The 25,016-nt window shown below is 28.5% G+C and overlaps 1 protein-coding gene across 1 annotated transcript; it reads right to left on the bottom strand.

Annotated features, from left to right (window-relative positions):
• Positions 1-24,289: 24,289 nt before the first annotated feature.
• Positions 24,290-24,868, bottom strand: LOC132730588 (uncharacterized). The gene has a single exon (XM_060716548.1). The coding sequence runs from the start codon at positions 24,866-24,868 to the stop codon at positions 24,290-24,292; it is 579 nt and encodes a 192-aa protein (XP_060572531.1).
• Between the last annotated feature and the right edge of the window lie 148 nt (positions 24,869-25,016).

The following is a 25,016-nucleotide window of genomic DNA, read 5'->3' as shown; positions in this document are numbered from 1 at the left end:
TGATGTGATCGTTTTAATAAATTTGTCTGTATTTATACGGTCTTGAACAAAAGAATGTTCGAGTCCGACAAAATATGTTACAATTGTATATTGAATTATTATGTCATAATAACAATTAACAATATCCTGAAATAATACACACAAAATCATACATTTGCAAAGCAATGTATGTATTTTTCCTATTTTCGATATTTTGTTAAGATTTCCAAGAAATAGTTTTATTATGCAAAAATATAGATCTGTAGACAATATTTATGCATAATTATGCTCGAAAACACATGTTATACCAATTTTGCAACTGTTACATATAAAATGAGTCATTTCGTATAATGGCACAGGAAAATAACTTTAACTTAGTATTTGGCTTAACGTCAGTGCACTCCTTTTTATCAACTCCTGCTGCATGCATTCACACACGTTAAACGTATAATTGACAATAAAACAGCTGATAAGCCAACGAAAATTGAGCTACACGTTGAACTACAGTTAAAGAAACATGAAAGATGATAAGTCTTTGTTACGAATATCGACATGTAAACAATACGGATATATACAGTTGCTTGTTGTCTAGGGCATCATTAATATTTCAGATAATTCTCTGCATGAAAAACATTCTAGTAAGTCAATGGATATTGTAAATGGAAAATGCACAAGGCTTATTGATTAGATAATCCAATAGATAGTGACTTCAGTCTACATTAAAGCGATATTAGCGACGTACATACCTGTCGAGTGACTGCTTTAAAATAATCTTTTAGGAAGAATATAACTTTAACAAAATATTTTTTAAGTAAATAATGAAAAATGACATATATATTTGTGAAATATTCTGTGGAAGATATATTTAAAGATCATTTGTGCTGGGACTATATATATTGAAATAGCTCGCCATTGAATTCAATTTTGGCTTCAGGTATATTTCAAACATTTTTTGATGAAAATATATGTTTCATTGATATTGAAGTTTATCACAACCGAAACTTTTTCATGATATATTATTGAAGTTTATAATACAATACAAAAATAGAACTTTTACGTATCTCTGTAACTTAAACTGTAAACTATATAGATTTTTAATGTTTTCAAATCGTTAGATATTTTCTAATGATGATTATGTTCTAAAGTGGTATATAAAGTTATTTCCAAACAAACCTTAATCATTGAAAAAAATCTTTATTTTTCTTCATTTCATAATAAGAGATAAGGTAATAAACTGAGAAACTGGTTATTTTTATGATAAATTCATTTTTTTGTGTGTTCATCTAACTGTCACGTGATGCTTGGTATGATACGATAAAATTATTGAACACAAACAAGCACATTTTAATATTTTATCGCGGAATGCTTATCTTACTTTACATAGTTACCGCATTCTTACTTAAGATAATGAACTCTTTTCAAGATAAATGTCCATGGTAAAAAATATTCTATTATTTCATTTAAAGTGTAGGCGTTTATAAACAAATTACAAAGTTTCCCGGGAAAGTTTTTTAAATTTACCAAAATTCACTTTAACAAGGTTATTGTACATTGTACCATCGAAGGCTAACATTAGTATTCCGGTGTTTTTAATTAAAACTGCATTATTTTAATTGAACCTTGCATTAATTAAAGTGTGTTTTTAAAATGGGAAATTTTGATTTAATTTTTTATTTAAATTTTGATCATACGCCCCAAAGAAAAAACTGAAACAAAATTATTAAAAGTAGATTTCCCATAAAATAACGATTATTGTGGGATAATTTGAAAATTGATACTCAGACATAATCTATTACGTATATTTTCTTGCATGATTTCAACTGTATTTAGCCAAACAGACAGCTGTCTCTCATGTTGTATTTCTTTTCATATACTTGTTGCATTTCTTTTCATAAACTTGTTGCAGTTCTTTGAAATAAGAGAGACACATGCAGTTTATTCATAAGTCTTCTAGAAATGTTCCTTCGGAGAAACTTGATGTCCATGCATTTTCCCGTACTTGAAGATAGGATAATGCCATCGTTATAGATATAGATATATTCATTTTGCACGGTTTATGCAATTTCTTAAACACCTCATAAAAATAACCAATTAATTTCCATTGTTTGAACTACATAACGTTGAAATCATTATCGGATCGAACCCCGTTGCCAGTACACAAACTCTATACCAGATGCAAATCACATCCCATATAGCTTCGCTTTTAGTTTTAGATCCAAAAAGATATATCAAAAGCATATCGTAGCCTCACTCATTTTTAAAGTTAAACAAATAATCAATTCCGTAATGTATTTAAAGTTTCAACTTTCTGTCAAAATGTCAAAAAAAGAGACCATTCTTGAAACATTGTTGATTCATTTAAACTTATACACAGCTGCAAAGTTTATATCAGGCAAGTTCAATAAAGGTTTGATAACCGTGTACATGTACTCGTCCAATATAATTTAGTATTTAATTCAACAATGTTCAACCTCATATCTATAAATAAAGAATGTTTATGTCGTTGATTAATTGCAATGCTTGATTGAAATAAGTGTTATTTATAATGATGTGAAAATATAACACATTTTTAAATGAATGTATCAATAAATACATAATGATATCAACTATTATAATTAGAGCAGTGAATTTATCAATTTGCGTTATTCATCATTTTAACAGGAATTCATGTTTAAATTATAGATAAATCAGAAAAGCAGCTCATTGTTCGAATTATGTCATGTAAGTTGCATGACTGAAGATATTTATCTTATAAATAGATCCCTAAAGATGCATTTCTCAACCCGCATTTGACAATGCACGAATAAAAGGCATTATCAGTAATAAAAACTCATTGCACTTACGTATGTAAATATTATCTTTCTGTATTATTAAACAGCACGCAGAATTACATTTAGATGTAGGTGTACATTCATTTAAAGTAGAAAGTTTAACGTTAGTTCTTAACACGTTATTTGTTTTGCATTAAAACATAAATAAATTTAATTTACATACATATTGATAAATATGTATCCCCTGTTATTTTGTGTTTGTTTTGTTGTTGTTGTTGACGTTTTTTTTTGTTTTGTTTATTTCTTAATTGGGTTTTTTTGTATTTGATATTTTTTATGCAAAAGCATTTATATACTTACACATGTATATCTGATACAATTTAACTTGTTATAGGCCTGAAACCGTTGAAAGCGTCGCAATATTTGAGTTCTTTGATCACATATTAATACAGTACTACATATATGATAGCTGCTATCATATATTCTAAACATTTATTGATTTCTCTTATATTAAGAGAACAAAGTGAATTGCTTTTTCAGGCACACATGACTTTCTAGAGTAAAGTCTGTGCTTATTATATATTAAAGCTGTTTTATTGTTTACAGCGTTTATAAATCGATTCGATTATACGACAAGTTATAAAAAATGTATTTTCATAATCAAATTAATCAGAGCAGACTGATATTATTCCAAAGTCGATTGTGAGGCAAACCCTTATGCTGAGCAAGATAACTAATGTTTATAAAACCGGCATGAGCATGTGGATAGCAACTTGTTAGTTTCAGTATCTACAATATATACAATATTTAAGTATTGAATCACCTAACAAATAAACTATGTAGCAACATTCCGTGAATGCACGTAGACATTTTTGGAACAATTTTTATGAAGCCTTAAAAATCCCATTTCAATAAATCCAATAGTGTACAAGTCTAAACGAAACAGAGACAGACTATAATGGCAGGTTAATGTTTATTTCTAGGAGAGAACAAGAAACTTCTAAGAATATTAATAAGCCTTTCATATTGAAAGGTATCGAGCTAAGTTTTTTATACTTCGTAAATTGCATTTTGATATGGTTACTTAGTCAACAGTCAAAAGCATTGCATTGCATTATATATTTTTAGCCGAAAATATACTCCTTAAACTTTTAGCAGCAAATGAGGTTAATGTGAGTTAAATTACTCGGTCAAATATGCGGTGGGTTGTTGACCTCAACGCTATATTCTTCAAATTGTTGAATTGATGCATTCACCATTACACAACTTTAACTCTACACAAGGAATCAATTTGTAGTAATCTTTACCGATTTTAATGGGTTGTAATTATGATTTTAAACTGTGTTCTATGTTTCCTATTTCGCCCCCCCCCCCCCCCCCCAAAAAAAAAAAAAAACAAACAAATTGATGATCACAACAGAAAAAAAATATTACCTTTTGTATTTGCTCTTGAACTTTGCCTAAAAGTACTCGTGATAATGTCGACGACCCTTCACTAACTCCCTCTGCAAGCATATTATAAATTATACATATTAGTTTCATTAAAGCATTATACTAATCGATGGAAATGCTTATTGAACATAGATTTTACAAACATGTCAAAGATATGTATTTATTATGAATATCGACATGCTAACAATACGGATGTTTACAGTTGCTTGTTGTCTTGGCCATCATAAATAATTCAGATAATTATCTGCATGATACGCATTCTAGTAAGTCCATGCATATCGCTAATGGACAATACGCATAGCTTATTGATTAGTTGATTCAATTGTGTCTTTATTTAATGTTATAGCAATATTGACAAAGAACGTACCTGTCAAATAAAGTTTGTTTGAATGTTTCAAAAATAATGTTGGTAAATGTAGATAATGAAATATCTGTGAAATTAATTTTGTGAAAGAGCAATTTAAACAGAAAATCGACGTGTCAAGATTTACATTGGATTCAATGTCTACATCAGGTATGCTTCAATTTATCGTTCTTTATTCTTTTTATCAAATTAAATATAAATATATTTCTAAGACGGTTAAATTATTATTTAAGTTACAGGCAAAGTCTTACACCTCTGCAGAAAAAGATAATCATAATATATGATGAAAATCTTCACATAATAATATTTTAAATTAGTTAAATACTTGTAAAAACGATTCCACCGAGTGTTGATTATTTTCAAACATGTATATAGTTGGCAATATAAACGACGTGACTGTAACTGTTCACAACGAGTACGTTGAGAAATGTTTATGTTAATTGTAGGGAACATTGTTGATTACTATTTGGTTCTTTTGATAACGTAAATGAAAAATTTATTACATATTCAAACTGTTCTTGAACTAATTTAAGCTAGTTTTTTCTCCAAGGTTTATGATATGTGATAGATAGGAAACAACTAATTCGATATTCATGACTTTGATAAGATAAATGTCTCTCCTTAAGCATGTTGCAGTTAAGTATCGGTTGGTTTTAGTCATTGAAAGCAATGGTGAATGATCGGAGTCTCATACTTCCATCTTAACTCACGAAATCAAAATATTGTGGCCAGTATAGCTTGACTTGGAATGATTATATTAGCTTTCCCGTATATTATGCTTTATTTACGTTAGAAGATTGTATAACCTTGAACAAGAACTTGTAATAATCTAATTATATGATTTGAAATCAAATACTGAGTTAAGTTGAACCATGATTCTTGTCCTAACACTTGTTGAACATAAAATGTAAATGTCACCATTTAACAAATTTAGTAAGTGTTATAATTCTTCATAACGTGTCAAAAAGTTATCAACGTATATTCTTTATTTTGCTGAATATCATACTGAAGAGCTCTTGATCCTGCAAAGACAATTATATACAAAGAAAGAATAAAATATATAATCCCTGCATCTTGCAATGTTGTTGTTTTTGTTCCTAGATAGTGGCAGATAGAGATCTCCTTTTCAAGAATTTACAATGATCTTAATTATGTAAATTTCGTAGGAAATGACTGATTTGACAGGACGATAAGGGTGTCTAGTGTGATTTATACGTACAATATAAAATAATTAAATGTTTATTGTTGTAATAAACAATGTTAAAAAAATAAATATGTTTTACAATAATGAACAATTTAAACATAAAAATAATAAAACGTTTATAACAATAATAAACAATGGTACAGTTTACGTTGTTCGTGTTTGTTTTAATATAAATAAACATGATGAAATAAGTGTATAATCGATATTCGTATCTCGCTATTTTATCAACCAATCATTAAATAACGGGTTTGCAAAATTGCAAAATTTCTGGCAGCAATCTTACAAGCTGAAATGGTGGTGAGGAATATTGATTGAAATTAATCATGAAGATAACTCACAGCAAATTTTAGTTTGAATGATTGGATAAACATTTTGGCATAACGAATGATCCATTTCCCTCCAAAAATATTGTGATGTTTTTATTTTTCATTTCTTCATTTTATTGCAAAATTCCGTCTTTTTAAACGCTATACACGCAGCATGCTTAATGGTCACAATAATAAATTACAAATTGATTGTTTCATATGTATAAACACATGGTGGCATGCGTATATTTCCGCATCAATTTTATAAGCGATTCAACCATTTAACTGAATAACGTGACTTTCATCTTGTGCTCGTAAAGAAAAGTAGCAACTTAACGTAAGATGACATTATAACATGTGCAACAAAATTCAAATGTTTTCAAAACAAAGCTGTCCATTAGTTCTGATCAATAAAATGTGAACATAGGACTAATGGATATATATTTGGAAGAACATTTATAATTATAGACGTGCATGAACAATTATCGTCCTTTAGATATGTGTTACAGTGTGACACTATCCTTATGTTTCAGTCCGATTCAAGTAAATGCCAAGAGGTTTGGATTTTCACAACGATACTTAAATGTTAATATTTAGGTTATATTTTGTCTCAAAAATCCATCACCCGTGAATCTTCATTTTAAAATATTACTTTTATACTCTCAGAGTCTGATGCAGATGCCTTATTCCTTGATTGACAATTATACATTTATCATGTGCAAAGTTATTTCATTGATTTTGTACCAAATAAAAGCTACACTATTTAGTAAAAACCGAAGTAAAATATGACAAGGTCATTATTAGCTACGACAATATTGTGTTTATCAGTTACTGGATTATATCTAAGAGATTTAATATGTAATTTACAAAAAAAAACAAAAACAAAAAAAAAAAAACAAAAAAACTCACTTTTCGATTTAAAAAAGAATGATGTCACCATTCTTATTAAACAAGGTGTTTATCTTCAAGCACACTCGCAATGACTTAGTCAAGTAACAATAACATTTTTTAAAAGCTATCACGTTTAATCAGACAACAAAGTGGCTTCTGTAAAGGCATTATACAATTTTGAGGAAATTTTGTTTCCGTGCTTGTATGATAGGCTTACGTCATAGTTATAGACGCATTTGAGTTTGCTGCACGATATGCGCAATTTACTGTAGTGTGATAAATTGTATTTTTGTCTATAACTTATTTATTAGTTCAATGTTCAAATTATTACAACTGTAAAAATTCAGTTATGTTTCTTAACTAATTTTACTAATTAAAGCCTTCAAGAATTCAAACGACTCACGGTTTATAACCATATTCCTAATATCAATTGAATTGTTTTATTGATTTATTTCATTGATTGATGAAATGACTGACTGATTGATGAACTGATTGATTGATTGATTAATTGATTGATTGAGTTTTTTATATAATTTTTATATTATATATTTTTAAATACGTAAAAGATCTTCTAAAGTTTTAGCCAGTCAAGCGGTGCAAATCGGTGCAAATAAACAGCAACAATATCTTATCCATTCATGCCTCAAAGTTAGTACTACACGATATACTTGAAATGCACCTATTGAGTGTACCGTACTCATTAAAAAGATGTATACATTTTTGAGAGATAAACACTGATATAATCTAGTTTGTGACATGGTTAACGTTTAGCTCAAGCAAATGTGTTTACTAAATTGAATATGCTAGTAAATCTGATTTTTGTTACAAAAAATTATGAAAGTGTTGGGCTTTTTCACTTTTACCATCTGACAATTTTATTTAATATAAGCAGTGAGTGTGTTTCTTTGTACAAATAATACTTCCTGTTATCTCATACCATATGAACTCAATTCTTAATTCGTTTACATGATATGGTGTAATTGAGTTCAAAATGATTACATATCAAATTTGAATCTAATCAGTCTTGCTAAAAATGACCAGTTTCTCACACTTTTAAACTGCAGTTTGAAAATAAAAGTACAGAAAAATCATGGAAATCAGTCAGTTAATAAGGTGACTTATTTTAATATTTAAGCCGCTGTATGGTTATTGAGATAGATCAGCTTTGCACAGTAATGTAGGATATTGATAGCCAGTGTACATTGCATGACAGGAGATATTTATCTTACAATACGCCGCTCCCTCTAGTATACATTTCTCAAGCAACAACAGACAAAGCACGTATAAAAAGCATTATTCATGATAAAGACTAATTTCGCTTACATAAGATTTCCTCATATCTTTCAATTACATTTCTATATTATCATATAACACGCTGATTTAGCTTTATATACATACATTTAAGATATATAATGCTCATCTTTGAGTAAAATAATGTGATCAAAGAAATCTACTTAAATCTTGAATATGTCTAATTTGAATAAAAGAACGAATAATCTATATAGAGAAGCTGCTTCACGTCAAGTTAAGTTGGTCTATTCTTAGAAATAATGCCAGTGTTTTTAATGACACTATATATTCAAATTGTAACTACCTAAAGTATGTAGAATTTCAAACATAACATATCTACTTTGTGTGGAGTCAAAAAATGTTTATTTTATATTTACAAAGTGACTGTATAGCAATTATCAATATTTTCTAATATTAAATTTGAGCATAGTATATATTTAAAGCCTACACAGTTACAACTCATAACTAATCTTGAACAAAACACATTACCGTTTTGATAATTACTTTATAACTACATATACTAAAGTGATATTTGTATATTAACATCGTATATGTTTTGTTAATAATATTTGTATCAGATAGAAAGACATGCTTATGCGAACAAAAATCTCTGGTTAATATCTAATATCAATATTGTATTGAATTATTTTGGCTATGTATCCATAGCAAGTATTGCAGTTATGGTGAAATTTAAGCTCTGCCATCAATATATTATAACATTACTGCATTTCTGATATCTGCTCTCATATTTCCAATCTAGCATAATATACAGCAAAAACTGTGTGAACAAACAAATGCCTTTGTTTTAAATCCTGGTTATAATTGCGTTTAAGCTTAATAAAAGTTTGTATTTTTGCAATGTTTACAGAACAAAACAGAACAGAACAAATATTTTATTATTTTAAGACTTGAGAATACGCTTCTCATCTTAACAGACATACAGTGTATATATATATAGGCATCACATAAACATTACAAAAGTATAAATATATATACATATCAGTACATAATTATTTATCATGAGAGTGATAAAATGGTTATTTATACAAAGTCGGTGTACAATAAATTTATTTTCTTGATATATCGAACAAAGGTTTTGCTTTTTTGAAATATGTTACTATTACAGACTCAAAGACTTTTCTATAATTGAAAGTGTGTTTGACGCTTTATATCAAATTACAAACCTTATCTGACCCGAGTTCCGAGAATGTAAGTCCGTTTATAAATTCACCAAACAGTAGGTTAAAATGGAAGGCGAACATTAGTATTCCGGTCTTTTAATTTATCTGCATTATTAAATTAAGACGTTGCAGTAATCTTACTGTGTTGCAACTTATGACATATTATATTGATTTTAGATTAATGTGATATAGATATAAATCACAAGCATTCTTAGGCATACTTATTAAAATTCCGGTCAGATCACGGTATTCAATGAGATAATATATTAAAGTAAATGTACCAAAAAAAATTTCATTTTACATAATGAATTTTTTCATATCACACTGACTTGCTTTCAACATTTAATTTAAAAAGTGCGCACTATACGAATTCTTTGGGTATCAATAGGCCAAGGTTACACATGCAAATATTTTGTTTTATTTATAATGAATAAAATATAAGTGTCCGTAGTTAACATGTATGATCAAAATGTATAATTCATGTGGTCTCATAGTTGAAGACATACAGGGTCTGAGAACGATTTTTCTAGTTTCGATACTAAAATTGGTGTCTAGATAGAACGATGCCGGACGGGGTGTGTTTCAAATAATGAATGTTTTATGTATATAAGAATTGCAAACATTCTTTTGTTGTTTTGTTGTTTTGTACAACATACCGACATTGAAACAACCATAGTTATCCTGCTGAGGTTATATTGAAATGATTTGTACTAAATATGTTTTAAACTTACTAAATCATTATTTTTTTTATAATTTTTTAATATAAGTTCTCATTTTCGCTTTCTATTGAAATGAAATGTATCGGATTACTACGTAGCTCAACGCTACATTTCATATAACGTCATTGATTATTGTGAATATACTAGAATCATTGCAGACCCAGACATAATCTATTACGTATATTTTCTTGCATGGTTTCAACTGTATTTAACTAAACTGACATCTGTCTCTCATGCTGCATTTCTTTTCATATACTTGTTGCATTTCTTTGAAAAAAAGAGAGACACATGCAGTATATTCATAAGTCTTCTTGAAATGTTCCTTCGGAGAAACTTGATGTCCATGCATTTTTCCGTACTTGAAGATAGGATAATGCCATCGTTATAGATATAGATATATTTCATTTTGCACGGTTTATGCAATTTCTTAAACACCTCATAAAAATAACCAATTAATTTCCATTGTTTGAACTACATAACGTTGAAATCATTATCGGATCGAACCCCGTTGCCAGTACACAAACTCTATACCAGATGCAAATCACATCCCATATATCTTCGTTTTCAGTTTTAGATCCCAATGAATATATCAAAAGCATACCGTAGTTCATTAAGCCTGATTTTAATTAGTATATAATTCAACAATGTTTAACCTCATATTTTAATTAAACGATAACCAATGTAATTATCCATAAATAAAGAATGTGTATGTCGTTGATTTATTGTAATGCTTGCTTCAGACAATTCCTATTTTATTCATGATGTGAAAATATAACACATTTTTAAATGAAAGAATCAATCAATAAGTTATGATATCAACTATTATAATTAAAAAGTGAATTCATCAATTGGCGTTATTCATCATTATAACCGGAATTCATTTTTAAATTATAGATAATTCAGAAAAGCAGCTCATTGTTCGAATTATGTCATGTAAGTTGCATGACTGAAGATATTTATCTTATAAATCGATCCCTAAAGATGCATTTCTCAACCCGCATCAGACAATGCACGAATAAAAGGCATTATCAGTAATAAAAACTCATTGCACTTACATTAGATTTCCTCATATGTAAATATTATCATTTCTGTATTATCATATAGCACGCAGAATTACATTTAGATGTAGGTGAACATTCATTTAAAGCAGAAAGTTTAACGTTAGTTCAGAACAGGATATTAGTTTGCATGAAAACATAAATAAATTTAATTTATATAAATTTTAATAAATATGTTTCTTCTGTTATTTTTTGTTTTGTTTTGTTGTTCTTGTTTTGTTTTTTGTTTTTGTTTGTTATTTTTTTGTTTGTTTATTTGTGGTTTTTTTATTTCTTGTATTTGATATTTTTTGTGTGCAAAAGCAATGATATACTTATCAAATGTATATCTGTATATTAAATTTAACTTGACTGTTTTAATATAGGCCTGAAACCGTTGAAAGCATCGCAATATTTCAGTTCTTTGATCATATATTAATACAGTACTACATATATGGTAGCAGCTATTATATATTCTAAACAATTTTATTGATTTCTGTTATATAAAGACAACAAAGTAAATTGCTATTTCAGGCACACATAACATTCTAGAGTAAAGTCTGTGCTTATTATATATTAAAGCTGTTTTATTGTTTACATTGTTTACAAATCGATTCGATTCTACGACAAGTCATGAAGAATGTATTTTCATAATCAAATTGATCAAAGCAGACTGATATTATTCCAAATCCGATTGTGAGGCAAACTTATGCTGAGCAAGATAACTAACGTTTATAAAATCGGCATGAACATGTGGATAGCAACTTGTTAGTTTCAGTATCTACAATATATACAATATCTAAGTATTGAATCACGTAACATAACAAAATGAGGTGCATAGCATTATTCCGTAAATGATTGTCAAAGAAGAAATATGCGGACAATTTTTATAAAACAGTGAAAATCCAAACTCAATAAATCCAGTTTCGTGTCAGCCTAAACGAAACGGAGACAGACTTTTATTAAAGGGTAATGATTATTTCTACGAGAGAACGTGGGACATACGAATAAGCCTTCTCATATTTGTGAGGTGTCGAGCAAAAGTTTTAATTCACTACGTAATTTTGATATGGTTACTTAGTCAACGGTCAAATGCATTGCTGCATTATATATTTTTAGCCGGAAAATATTCTTCTAAAATATTTTGCAGCGAATAAGGTTAATGTAATTTAAGGTCAGCTTAATAACCTGGTCAAATATGCACTGGCATTGTTACCCTCAACTCTATATGCTTCAAAATGTTGAATTGATGCATTCACCACTATAAAACTATAACTCCACACAAGGGACTCAATTTGTAGTAATATTTACCGATTTTTAATGGGTTTTAATTATGATTTAAAACTGTGCTCCATGTTTCCTACTTCGCCCAAATGTAATCAAATAAACAAATTGATGATCAAAACAGAAATATTACCTTTTTTATTTGCTCTTGAACTTTGCCTAAAAGTACTCGTGATAATGTCGACGACCCTTCACTAACTCCGTCTGCAAGCATACTATTAATTATACATATTAGTCTCATTATAAAGCATTATACTTATCGATGGAAATGCTTATTGGACATAAATTTTACAAACATGTAATAAGATATGTATTTGTTATGAATATCGACATGCTAACAATAGGGATGTATACAGTTGCTTGTTGCCTGGGACATCATAAATAATTCAGATAATTATCTGCATGATAGGCATTCTAGTAAGTCAATGGATATCGCTAATGGACAATACGCATAGCTTATTGATAAGCTGATTCAATTGTGTCTTTAGTCTATGTCATAGCAATATTGACAAAGAACATACCTGTCAAATAAAGTTTGTTTGAATGCTTCAAAAATAATGTTAAATGAAAATAAGAACTTCAATAAATGAATGTATTTTATGTTGGTAAATGTAGATAATGAAATATCTGTGGAATTGCGAAATTACATTTTGTGAAAGAGACATTTAAACAGAAAATCGACGTGTCAAGATTCCTCGATGAAAATAATTTAACATTGGATTCAATTTTCGCATCAGGTATTCTTCAACTATCGTTCATTATTATTTTTAGTAAATGAAATATAATTATATTTCTAAGACGGTTAAATTATTATTTAAGTTACAGGCAAGTCCATACACCTTTGCAGAAGGAATAATCATAAAATAATTATGATAAAAATATTTAAATAAAAAGATTTTAAAGGAGTCAAAATGTTTGTAAAAAACGATTCCACCGAGTATTGCTTATTTTCAAGTTTTTCAAACGTGTATATAGTTGGCAATATAAACGACGTGATGGAACTGTTCATAACGAGTACGTTGAGAAATGTTTATGTTTATTTTAGGGAACATTGTTGATTACTATTGGTTCCTTTGATAACTTATTGACACGCATATGAATGATTGATAACGTATTTAAACTTTTTTGAATATTCTTAAACTAATTCAAGTAGTTTTTCCCCAAAGTTTTATTATAAACAACTAATTCAATAAATGTTTCATCTTTGTGATTTTGCTAAAACAAATGTCTTGCCAATTAAGTATCGGTTGGTTCTAGTCATAATGATTGAAAGCAAGGGTGAATGATCGGAGTCTTACACCTCATACTTCAATCTTAACTGACACGAAATCCAAGTATTGTGGCCCGTATATCTTGGACTTGAGATGATTATATTAGCTTCCCCGTATTTTATGCTTTATTTACGTTGAAGATTGTATAACCATAAACAAGGACTTGTAATAATCTAATTATATGATTTGAAATCAAATACTGAGTTAAGTTGAATCATGATCCTAAACCTAACACTTCTTGAACTTAAAATATAAATGTGACTATTTAACATACTTAGTTAGAATAAGAATAAGAATTCTTCATAACGTGTCAAAAAGTTAGAAACGTACATTCTTTGCTGAATATCATACTGAAGCGCTTTTGATGCATCCTGCATCGATCTTGGTACACTTAACAAGACATTTATTGACGATATATTCCTGTGTCAATACGGTTAAAACAATAATATAAAAAAGAGAATAAAATATATAATCCTGGCATTGTTGCAATGTTGTTTATTGTGTTCCTAGATGGTGGCAGATAGAAAATGAGAAACGATTTTCTTCTTTTCAAAAAATTACAATGATCTTTATATTTAAGAAAATTATCAATGTAAATTTCGTGGAAAATGAGAGATTTGACAGGACAATTAGGATGTCTAGTGTGATTGATACGTACAATATAAAAAAATAAATGTTTATTATAATATTAAACAACGTTAATATAAAATTCACTAAATATTTTTTTATAATAATAAACAATATTCATATAAAATAATTAAATGTTTATTGCGATTATAAACAATGTTACATTTTACGTTATTCGTGAATGTTTTTGATATAAATTTGATAAAATAAGTGTATAATCGATATTCATATCTTGCAAAATTGCAAAATTTCTTGCAGCAATCTTACGAGTAGAAATGGTTGTTGGAAATAATGATTGAAAATAATCATCAAGATAACTCACGGCAAATTTTAGTTTGAATGATTGAATGAACGTTTTGGCATAACGAACTATGCATCTCTCTTTAAAAGTATTGTGATGTTTTTATTTGTCATTTCTTTATTGTACCATTTTATTGCGAATTCCGTCTATTTTTACACTTTAATGCTATTAACGCTATACACCCAGCATGCTTAAATGATACAAATTGATTGTGTCATATGTATAAACATATTGTGACATGCGTATATTTCCTTATTAATTTATAAGAGATTCAACCATTCAACTGAGTCAAACGACTTTCACCTTGGCTTGTAAAAGTTTAGTGGCAACGGAACGTAAGACGACATTATAAAATTTGCAACAAAAATTCAAATGTCTTAAAAACATAGCTTTCCACTAGTTGTGATTCATTAAATGTGAACAAAGGACTATTGGCTTCATATTGTTATAGACGTGCATAAACAATTATAATTATCGTCATTTAGATGTGTGTTACATTGTGACATTATCTTTATGTTTCAGTCCGATTCAAGTAAATGCCAGGAGGTTACGATACTTAAATATTTCATATTTAAGTTATAGCTTATCTCAAAATTCAATCACCCGTGAATCTTTATTTTTAAATATTACTTTTATACTCTCAGAGTCTTTTGCAAATACCTTATTCCTTTATATAAAATTATACATATATCATGTGAAAAGTTATTTCATTGATTTCATACCAAATAAAAGCTACACTACTTAGTAAAAACCGAAGTAAAATATGGCAAGGTCATTGCCAGCTAAGACAATATTGTGTTTATCAGTAACTGTATGGCTTTTATCTAAGAGATATAATATGTAATTAACAAAAATGAGAAATCAGTTTTTTTTTCAAATTACAAAATAATGACGTCATCATTCTTATTAAACAAGGTATTTATCTTCAACCACACACGCAATGATGTCTTAGTCAAGAAACAATAACATTTTTAACAGTGATCACGTTAAATCAGACAGCAAAGTGCCTTCTGTATAGGCATTATACAATTTTGAGGAAATTTTGTTTCCGTGTTTGTATGATAGGCTTACGTCATAATTATAGATGCATTTGATTTTGCACGATATGCGCAATTTACTATAATATGATAAATTATATATTGTCTATTACTTATTGAATGTTCAATTGTCAATTTTTTACAACAGTTACTGTGTTAGCTCTGTTATGTTTTTTTTACACTTTTTATTAATTAAAGCCTTCAATGATTCAAACGACTCACCGTTAATTAACGTATTCATAATATTAATTGAGTTGTTTTATTGATAAATTTCATTAACTGATGGAATAATTGATTGATTGATTGATTGATTGATTGATTGATTGATTATGTAGTTTTTTTTCTGTTTTTTTTTTTTGTAATACGTTACAGATATTCTAACGCTTGGTTCAGTCGAGCGGAGCAAATCGTTGCAAAAAAACCTATCATCCTGACGTGAATTGCAACAACGTTTAATCAAAAGAAACAGTTTCATAATTATTCATAACTTAAGTACAGTACACGAAATAATTGAAATGCACCTATTGAGTCTTACTCACTAAAGAGATGTATACATTTCTGAAAGATAAAAACTTATATAATCTAGTTCGTGACATTGTAAACGTTAAGCTCATTCAATGATGGACATTAAATGTGCTTTACTTATATGCCAGTAAGATAATATATTAACAAAATATTTGTCTTTTTGACTTTGACTATTTGTCAATTATTTTAAATATATTAAGCATTAAGTGTGTTGCCATGTAAAATTATAAATGACCATTTTCTCACACTTTTTTAACTTTTTTAACTGCAGTATATACAAATAAAAATATAAGTACAGAACTACATCATGGAAATCAGTCAGTTAATGAGGTGCCTTCCTTTAATAATGCAGCCGCTGTACTATTATTGAGATAAATCAGCTTAGCACAGTAATGTAGGAACTACATCACATGTATTGATAGCCAGTGTACATTGCATGACTGGAGATATTTATGTTACAATACGTCGCTTCTCGTAGTGTACATTTCTCAAGCAACAACAGACAAAGCACGTATAAAAGACATTATTGAAGATAAAGACTAATTCCGCTTACATAAGATTTCCTCACATTACGTTTCTATATTTTTATATAGCACGCAGGTTTAGATGTATATAAATACATTAAAGATATACTATGCTCACCCTTGAAAAAATATTTTAATAAAAAAAACTATTGAAATACATGAAATCCTTTCTGAATATGTCTAATTTGAATTAAAGAACGAATAATCTATATAGGGGAAGCTGCGTTCATGTCAAGTAAAGTTGTTTTTTGTTCTTAGAAAAATGCCAGATTTTTAATGACACTATATATTCATATTGTAACTACCTAAAGGGGTTAGAATTTTAAACATAACATCTCTACTTTGCGTGACGTCAAAACATGTTTATTTTATGTTTACAAAGTGACTGTGTAGCAATTATCAATATTTTCTAATATCAAATTTGAGCATAGTATATTTTTAAAGCCTACAAAGTAACAACTTATCTTGATAAAAGAAAAGTACTGTTTCTGATAATTACTTCATGAATACATATACTAAAGTGATATTTGTATTTTAACATCGTATATGTTATCATACTTGTATCATATTGAAATACATAATGATACGGGATAAAAACTGCTGTTTATATTAAATATCAATATTGTTTTGAATTATTTTCGCTTTGTATCCATTCCAATTATTGCAGTTATGGTGAAATTAAAGCTCTGCGATCAATACATTATTACATTACTGCATTTCTGATATTTGCTCTCATATTTCCAATCTAGCATAATAGACTACAAAAACTGATTGAACAAACTAATGCCTTTGTTTGAAATCTGGGTTATAATTTGTTATTAAAAGTTTGTATTTTTGCAATGTTTGCAAATAGATCCAACGATATAAAGATAAACATAATAACATATTGTGCCATTATCAAATTAACGCATATACTTTATTCTAATGTATTTGTGATTAAAAAACGTTCTCTTTTTTTAATTTTTCATTTACTGTTTATTTATTTCTTTCTATCTATCAGTTTTTCTTCTTTATCTTTTTTTGGGGTGGGGGAGGGGATTTTAAACATATATTTTCAAAATCGTTATCATTGTAATTTAATTTATTAGTGTGAAATTCCACACAAATGAGCTGCAATTTTACTTTTATAAAAAAATGTTCGAAATTTTATAATGACATTAATGGATTTTAATAACTTTATATTCCAGACAAGTATTTGAACTTATTTTTTTTTTAAATGTAATAATGATATTAGAGACACTAGAAGGTTTCATGCCATAAAACTTTTAATGTTTGTCTAATCGATACTAGATCTTGATAATCTATTATATTGTGCATTACATATTGATACTTTACTGCCTTTGATAGCTGAAACCACTGCCAGTATTTTGATATTGTAACTTATTTCATAAGCGTAAAATTGCACTGCTGAATTATTGATGCAATTTATCATAGATAGTGTACGATTGTCGGTACAAACAAAGCTACCAAAAACATTTAATGGTGACTGAATTCTTTTTGTTATACATGTACAAAGATATTGATTGAAGATGGAAGTTTTCAGTTATCATGTTAGAATTAGAAGAAAGAAATATCCATCGAGATTTTCTCTCTGCTATATGTTACACACTGATTGATATCAACCATATACAATGTATGTATTTCAGTGATATTCCTCAACAAAATACTGTTCAGTTTGAAGACAGCTTTAACCTTAAAAAGCATGGTACATTTCAGTTTGATTATTTGTGTATCTGTATAACTGTTCACACAAAGGGTAAACTAAATGCTTAGGTATCCATTTGCTTGAGAAAAAAACATATGATCATATATTTACAAAAGCAATGTATTTTACTTCAACGGAAATCGGAATAAAATTACAGTTATCTTTTTGAAATATGTTCCTTTGGGACGGGGTAGGATTGGTTGGGGTACAGGAAATGGCGCTTCAGTCGTAGATAAATCGCACATCAGTCTCGTTTATTAGTTGCAACATTTAATCAATATGCTAAATATTTTCAAAATGGTGTCTAAATATTATTACATAAAAGAGATGTGTTTAGTCAATGAAGCTTATAAACACGTCTCTTAATGTATTCTTTGTAATTTAATTACAATAAAATGTATCGATAAATATTATGTATTAATTACTATTAAATATTTTTTTTTAACTGGTGTTCGTTGTCGTTCACGTTGTTTGTTAACCTTCTTTTAATCTTCGGATAACAGTTATATGATGCAAATATTCAATTTATATGGGCAGGAAAATTGTATTGATTTTTAAGTTATTGGTAATATAATGGTTTGTACATCTGGTTTGTACAAATTGTCTTATATCAGCTCGTGTCTTTTCATTGTTAAAAAAGATATAAGGCGAAATTCTTTAAAGCTGCATCAAAACATATTTAATGTATATAATGGTTAAAGGCAAATGTATTAAATTTCTATGATATTCTTTCAACATATACATGTATCTGCAAGCTTAATATCAAATAAAGATGTTTCTGCTCCTCTCAGCAGAAAAATACGGAGTCAGCCGATCACACAATTAAGATGATATTATTTTGACATTTATGACTTATCAATAACTTGATGAGTCAGCCTTTTATCCAGTTGTTTGAAGATTGGTTTATGTATGGTACAAAAAGTTTATATACCGCCTACGTATTCGACCTGAGAACGTTTAATCATCATTTAATAGGCCTCTGTGGGAAAGTATGCCACTTAATCAATTCATATACTTTTTATGTACATACACTGTGTCATAAAAAATAAAAGTTCAGAAGGAATATAAGTATTTTGTTGCTAACCGTAATTTAAACGACATTATAATTATTTTAACTTACACAAAACTTCTTTAAGTTTGTTACCATAAAAAATTTTCATTGAATTCATTGCGTACATCTTTATAATATTATATTGAAGGGCCCGATATTATCGACATCTGAGAAAAACTTTTAGAAATCACAAAGCTATGCCGTATATTCTTAATATAATTATGTTTCGACATCAGACGTTCGACTTTCTTTACAAAAAACAAGATTGTGTTTTATTTATAAAAGACGGCGTTGTGTTTAATGTAATATATAACATGTATAAAACATAATTAATTTGATCAACATATCTGATATAAAAACGGGAGTAGCTTCGTTTGACTGATTGCGCTTGTAAAAATCTTTAGAGGAAGCTAATGTTGTGCCGCAAATTGTGCAGCGTATTTTTCCTTGTTGTTGTTGTTGCTCTGGTTTGGGGAATTGTCTCAGGCTATGAGCTTTTACTGACTTAAAGTCATTGATTTTCAAAATCTAAAAGATATAAAAAATCGTCGTAAGCTTCCTGAGTTTATTTTGCTAATGCTATTTTTTTTTTAAACATTCATACATAGACATACATACATACATACATATATATAACTTTGACAAATAAAATATTATAAAAATCAACTATTTCATGCCAATGTATTTTCAACTACATATTCACAAAAGCTGTATTATTTTATGCATAATAAAACAATTTATTTCAAAAACATATGTTACTTAATAATTTGTATTTTCTTTCTAATACATATATAACAATGTCATTCCTTGTTATCTTTAACATAGAAATAATTCTTTACTATTTATAATGAAATAATGCTTTACTCTCATATTACCAACAGTAAAATAAGTACATAAAATAACTTGTTAAAATAGTATAAAATGTTCTTACCTAAAAGATATAAAAAATCGTCGTAAGCTTCCTGAGTTTATTTTGCTAATGCTATTTTTGCCGACTTCAGGAAACGACGAGCTTATAAAGGTTATGTATGTCATAAGACATTTAAAGAGTTAACCAATGAAAAATTCCGAAAATACATAAAATGTTTTAAATTGACCAATTAGAATCAAACATGTATATAACAATCTGTTTACAAATTGACCACTTGTTCTTCATACTTATGTGACATGTAGACTAATTCAAGTAACAACTTTATTGTTTCAAAAACATTAATTTGACATTTATTTGTCTGTAGAATTTGTACATACTGTGTCTACATCTCATTATATATCCTCGGGCATATCAAAAAAACAATGGTTCATTCAATACAGTATCTGATGAAAATCTTTGAGAATTTGTTGTTGTTTTATAACAATAATTTAGACTGAATAATATTTCTATACTAAATAAATATATTTATAATATCAATAATTTCATAATAATATCTATATTTTCACTGCAGAACACTACCTCTCCTCCTAAAAAAACTTTATTCCTATAAAGTTTGATAAAAACATTGAAAAAAATAACACAAATGTAAGCAGCAAATGTATATAACAATAACTACCAATATATATGAAGTTAAGTTACTTTACAATGTTTCTTCTTTTTTTTTTATCAAATCAAAGTATGTAACACAAAAACAAATTGATGTATAACAGAAAACAATATAACACCATTTACCATGTATAACATTTATACAATTTTATATACATATAAAAATTAATATTCTGTGGAAAAGAGGTGTCAACTAGAGCATGTCGAGCAATTGGTTATTTGCAATGGAATAAGCAGATCTTTATGCTGAATATGGAAATGAATATTATAGACTTGTTCCAAAATTCTTCTCAATCTTCTACCTTGAAAGTAAGTAATCTGGACATTTTGTTTGACTTGACACAATGTGTCTGTTATCTTATTAAGTTTTATTTTCTAAAATCATCCCAATCAAAATACATGTATAATGTTGGTGATATAATATATAGCATTGAAACACATTCTACATTTATAGGAATAATTATTTTACAGAAAGATGGACACAATATTTTTTGTACAGGTACATGTACACATTCTTCTCCGGTAGTTAATTCTATTATTAACGCTGTGTTAGAAGTCTTTTTATGACACAGTTTCCAACTGATTATAATATACCTATAGGAGAAACTATTAATTGACACAATATATAATGATTAAGTTCAAAGTTAAAGTTATCCGAAAAAGATGGATTTTCTTGTTGACTCACTGAATTTTGTTTGTAAATAATCGAAGGTAAATTTGATGTCGCTACTCTTTTGTTTATTAATTGTAATACACTTAATATTAATAAAACCTTTCTTAGTTTAATTGGAGTAATGATGAATAATATCAGTGAGAGAATCGCTATCGCCATAGTAACATAGAGTATAATGTCATTTGTTGTTGGCCATGACTGTTCTAATATAATATCGCCGGACAATAGTGGTTCAGACAATGATTGAAATACAAGTTCGTCTTTCTTAGCAGCTTTAGCCATTTTTTCTAAGCTTAAATGCGTTTTCCTATCATCAGCTAATATATTAGACATTTTATGCTGGTATATTGTAAATGCAGGTACATTAACTGTTAGAGGATTTTCAAAAAGTGAATTCGGATCAATGTTATTTAATGAGGAATCGTTAAAAAATTGCTGTAATAATGCTAAATTTACTGGGTGTAATTTTGAAATACTTTTATTGTGACAAGTTGATAATCTAGGAGGTAAATAGAGTTGAGGAGTTGATACAGAACAACCACAGGGAATGGTTATAATACAAAAATTACATCCTTTTAGCATTTGCTTATTTGTTTTACAATTTAGTTCCAATATGTCAATTTTATAAACTAAAATTGAAGTGGCTGATATTTTCTGTATCTTAGGCATTAAATGATTAACTAGAAATCTGAAGTGACATACAGTTTTCACTTTGGCTTTGTCATTTTGAAGTAATGCCAAGGTGCAACTATCTTGAGTTATAGGATATAACATTTTACTTGAGTCACAAATTAGTAGTTTTTTGTTTTGCTTGCATTTTACTGTGTCTTCCTTGGATAGTTCCATGTAGAATTGATTATCATGTGTCAAAGCATATAGGTCAGGTAAATCTAATAATTGGGTTGCATGGTCTGTACTATCATTCACTGGAACTGGAAATGATATCACTTTGTAAAGAGTTAATGGGTGTTTAAAAGGAGAAATTGGGAATTTCACGGAAATATACAATTTGTTTTCTATTCTTGCGTATAGTGTATCAACGTTTTTGTAAACGTCTTTAGCATCGTTATAAATAAGATGGAATTGAGAGTATTTATGATTTATTATAGATTTTATATCTTCTAGAGTAGTTTGCATGGTTTCAAAGGGAATTAAAGATGGAGACAGTATACCGTCAACTAAGCTGTATACACCCGAAATAAGATTATTAAAAATAGATTCAATTCTTCTTGACTTTTCTATCTGTTTTGTTACTAAGACATTCATTGATGAGAATGTTTTTTCTAAGTCATCAAAACTGTCATATAATTGTGATTGAATGTGCGTTATTGCCATTTCGTTTTCTTTTATGCCTGACATTAAGTTGGACATTCTGTTATTTGCAGTTTGCATGTAAGAAGCTAAATGATCTTCATGATGTTGAACAGATGCAACTAGCTTTCGGTTAAGTCGGTTTAAAACATTGATATGTTTAGCCAATAAGTTAACATCATCCATAGTTGCAGTGTTGAACAAACTTTTACTCAAAGAACCAATGAACGGAAGTAAAGACCTTTTACTTCTACTTTTAACAATATAATTAGATTTTCAATTGTGTTTATTGATTCATTTATGAAATATTTGGTATTAATTCTGACGTTATTTATTTCTGTAAGAACCTTGTTTATGTACTCACAGGTCTTTTTGCTTTTTGAACACCCTGATAAATCTACCAAGTTCACCTCTTTAGGTAATTCTACCTCAAAGGTATGCACCCAATGTTCTTTACCCATGTGTATTTTGGTTCCTGGTTCAAAAACAACACCATAATTCAATCTCTGTAGTTCCCTATGTACTGAACACACCGACGAAAATAGAGTCATCATGATGAATGAGATCAGCAGTAATTTTTCCCAAACTAAAATATAAAATTAATGAAAGTGGAATGTAGTTAGGCCGGTTGAATTTGTAGACTCCGGATTCTACTAATTCTAGCACTATGAGTCAGAAATATCTTGTTTAGAGACTTTCTTAGGTTTTGGCTTCACCACATTAGCTTTTGTTTTGTGTGTATCATGTATACATCAGTATATTATATTAAAGTTTATGAAATATTAAATATACATCACCCAAAAAGCATCATGTTTATATATCTAAGTATTTAAACTCTATTTTGTTCTATAATATGTTAACATACCTAAGGGCAACAGTGTAAAACTACTGATTTACATTTAAATTTTATACAAATTATTTGGTGTCAAAATATCTATAAGGCCTGCGCCGCCTTTTACCCATTTTTGTATGAGTTATGTAATATGTTCGTTTTAAAAATTCACTAACATCTTCTTCAAGCACCCAGCTTGGTTTGAATTTTGAATTTTTCCATTCGATTAGGCATTCTTTTTGTTTACCTTTCACTCTTATTTTAAGTATTTTGTTTGCACGGAACCATTTTCCTGTGTTATCATTATTTCTATTATCTACAGAAGTGTCTGTATATGATTTGTTATTTTCATCAGAGCTAAATGTGCTTTTTGATTCACCATCTCTATCAGTCTCATGATTTGTAGCATTTTGTTTATTTAATTGTTGTCAGTATTTATTATCCCACCATTTTCAGTTGAATTTTTATATTCTACCCTATAATTCTTTGGATCATTATACATTTTTAAGTTTTTTGCATTTACTAGGGGTATATGATTTTTGTCAGTTTGACAATCTGCAATTTTATAAGTGTCATGAGGTCCTTTGTATTTGATGTAGTAGATATTTGATGACCATTGGTCTTGTAGTTTGTGAGATAATCCTGGTTTAGATTTATGCACTTTGAGCAGTACTAAATCTCCTTGAACAAAGACGGATTCTTTTGCTATTACATCATGTTTTTCTTTACTTTCTTTTTGTGTTAACTCTGTATTTTGTTTAGCCTGTGTATGAATCAGTCTTAGTCTTTCAAACAATTGCTCAATATGTATTTTTGCGTCTGTGCTTAACGATTCTCTTGGTATTAAAGTAGTGTCATATGGTAATCGCATTTCACTACCAAATATCATTTTAAATGGACTGAATCCTGATGTTTCAGTATTAGGAGATGACCTCATTGACATCATCACTGTAGGTAGTAATAGATGCCAATTTCTTTGATCTTTATCAATATACATTCTTAGTGTTTGTTTGATAGTTAAATTCTGTTTTTCCACGGCACCATTAGCTCTAGGGTTATAACTAGCTGTTTTATGTCTAGAAACTTTATAAATTTCACATACAGCATTTACTAGCTTTGAGAGGAAATTTCTACCTCTGTCACTA

This window comes from Ruditapes philippinarum, unplaced genomic scaffold (genome assembly GCF_026571515.1).
Source record: "Ruditapes philippinarum isolate M1 unplaced genomic scaffold, ASM2657151v2 ctg4975_1_1_1_1, whole genome shotgun sequence".
Taxonomy (NCBI): Eukaryota; Metazoa; Mollusca; class Bivalvia; order Venerida; family Veneridae; genus Ruditapes; species Ruditapes philippinarum.
This window is presented reverse-complemented; position numbering and strand designations above follow the sequence as displayed.

What these genes read in the sequence shown, in the direction of transcription:
- LOC132730588 (XM_060716548.1), bottom strand. Translation starts at nt 24,868, where the DNA reads ATGTATATTGATAAAGATCAAAGAAATTGGCATCTATTACTACCTACA.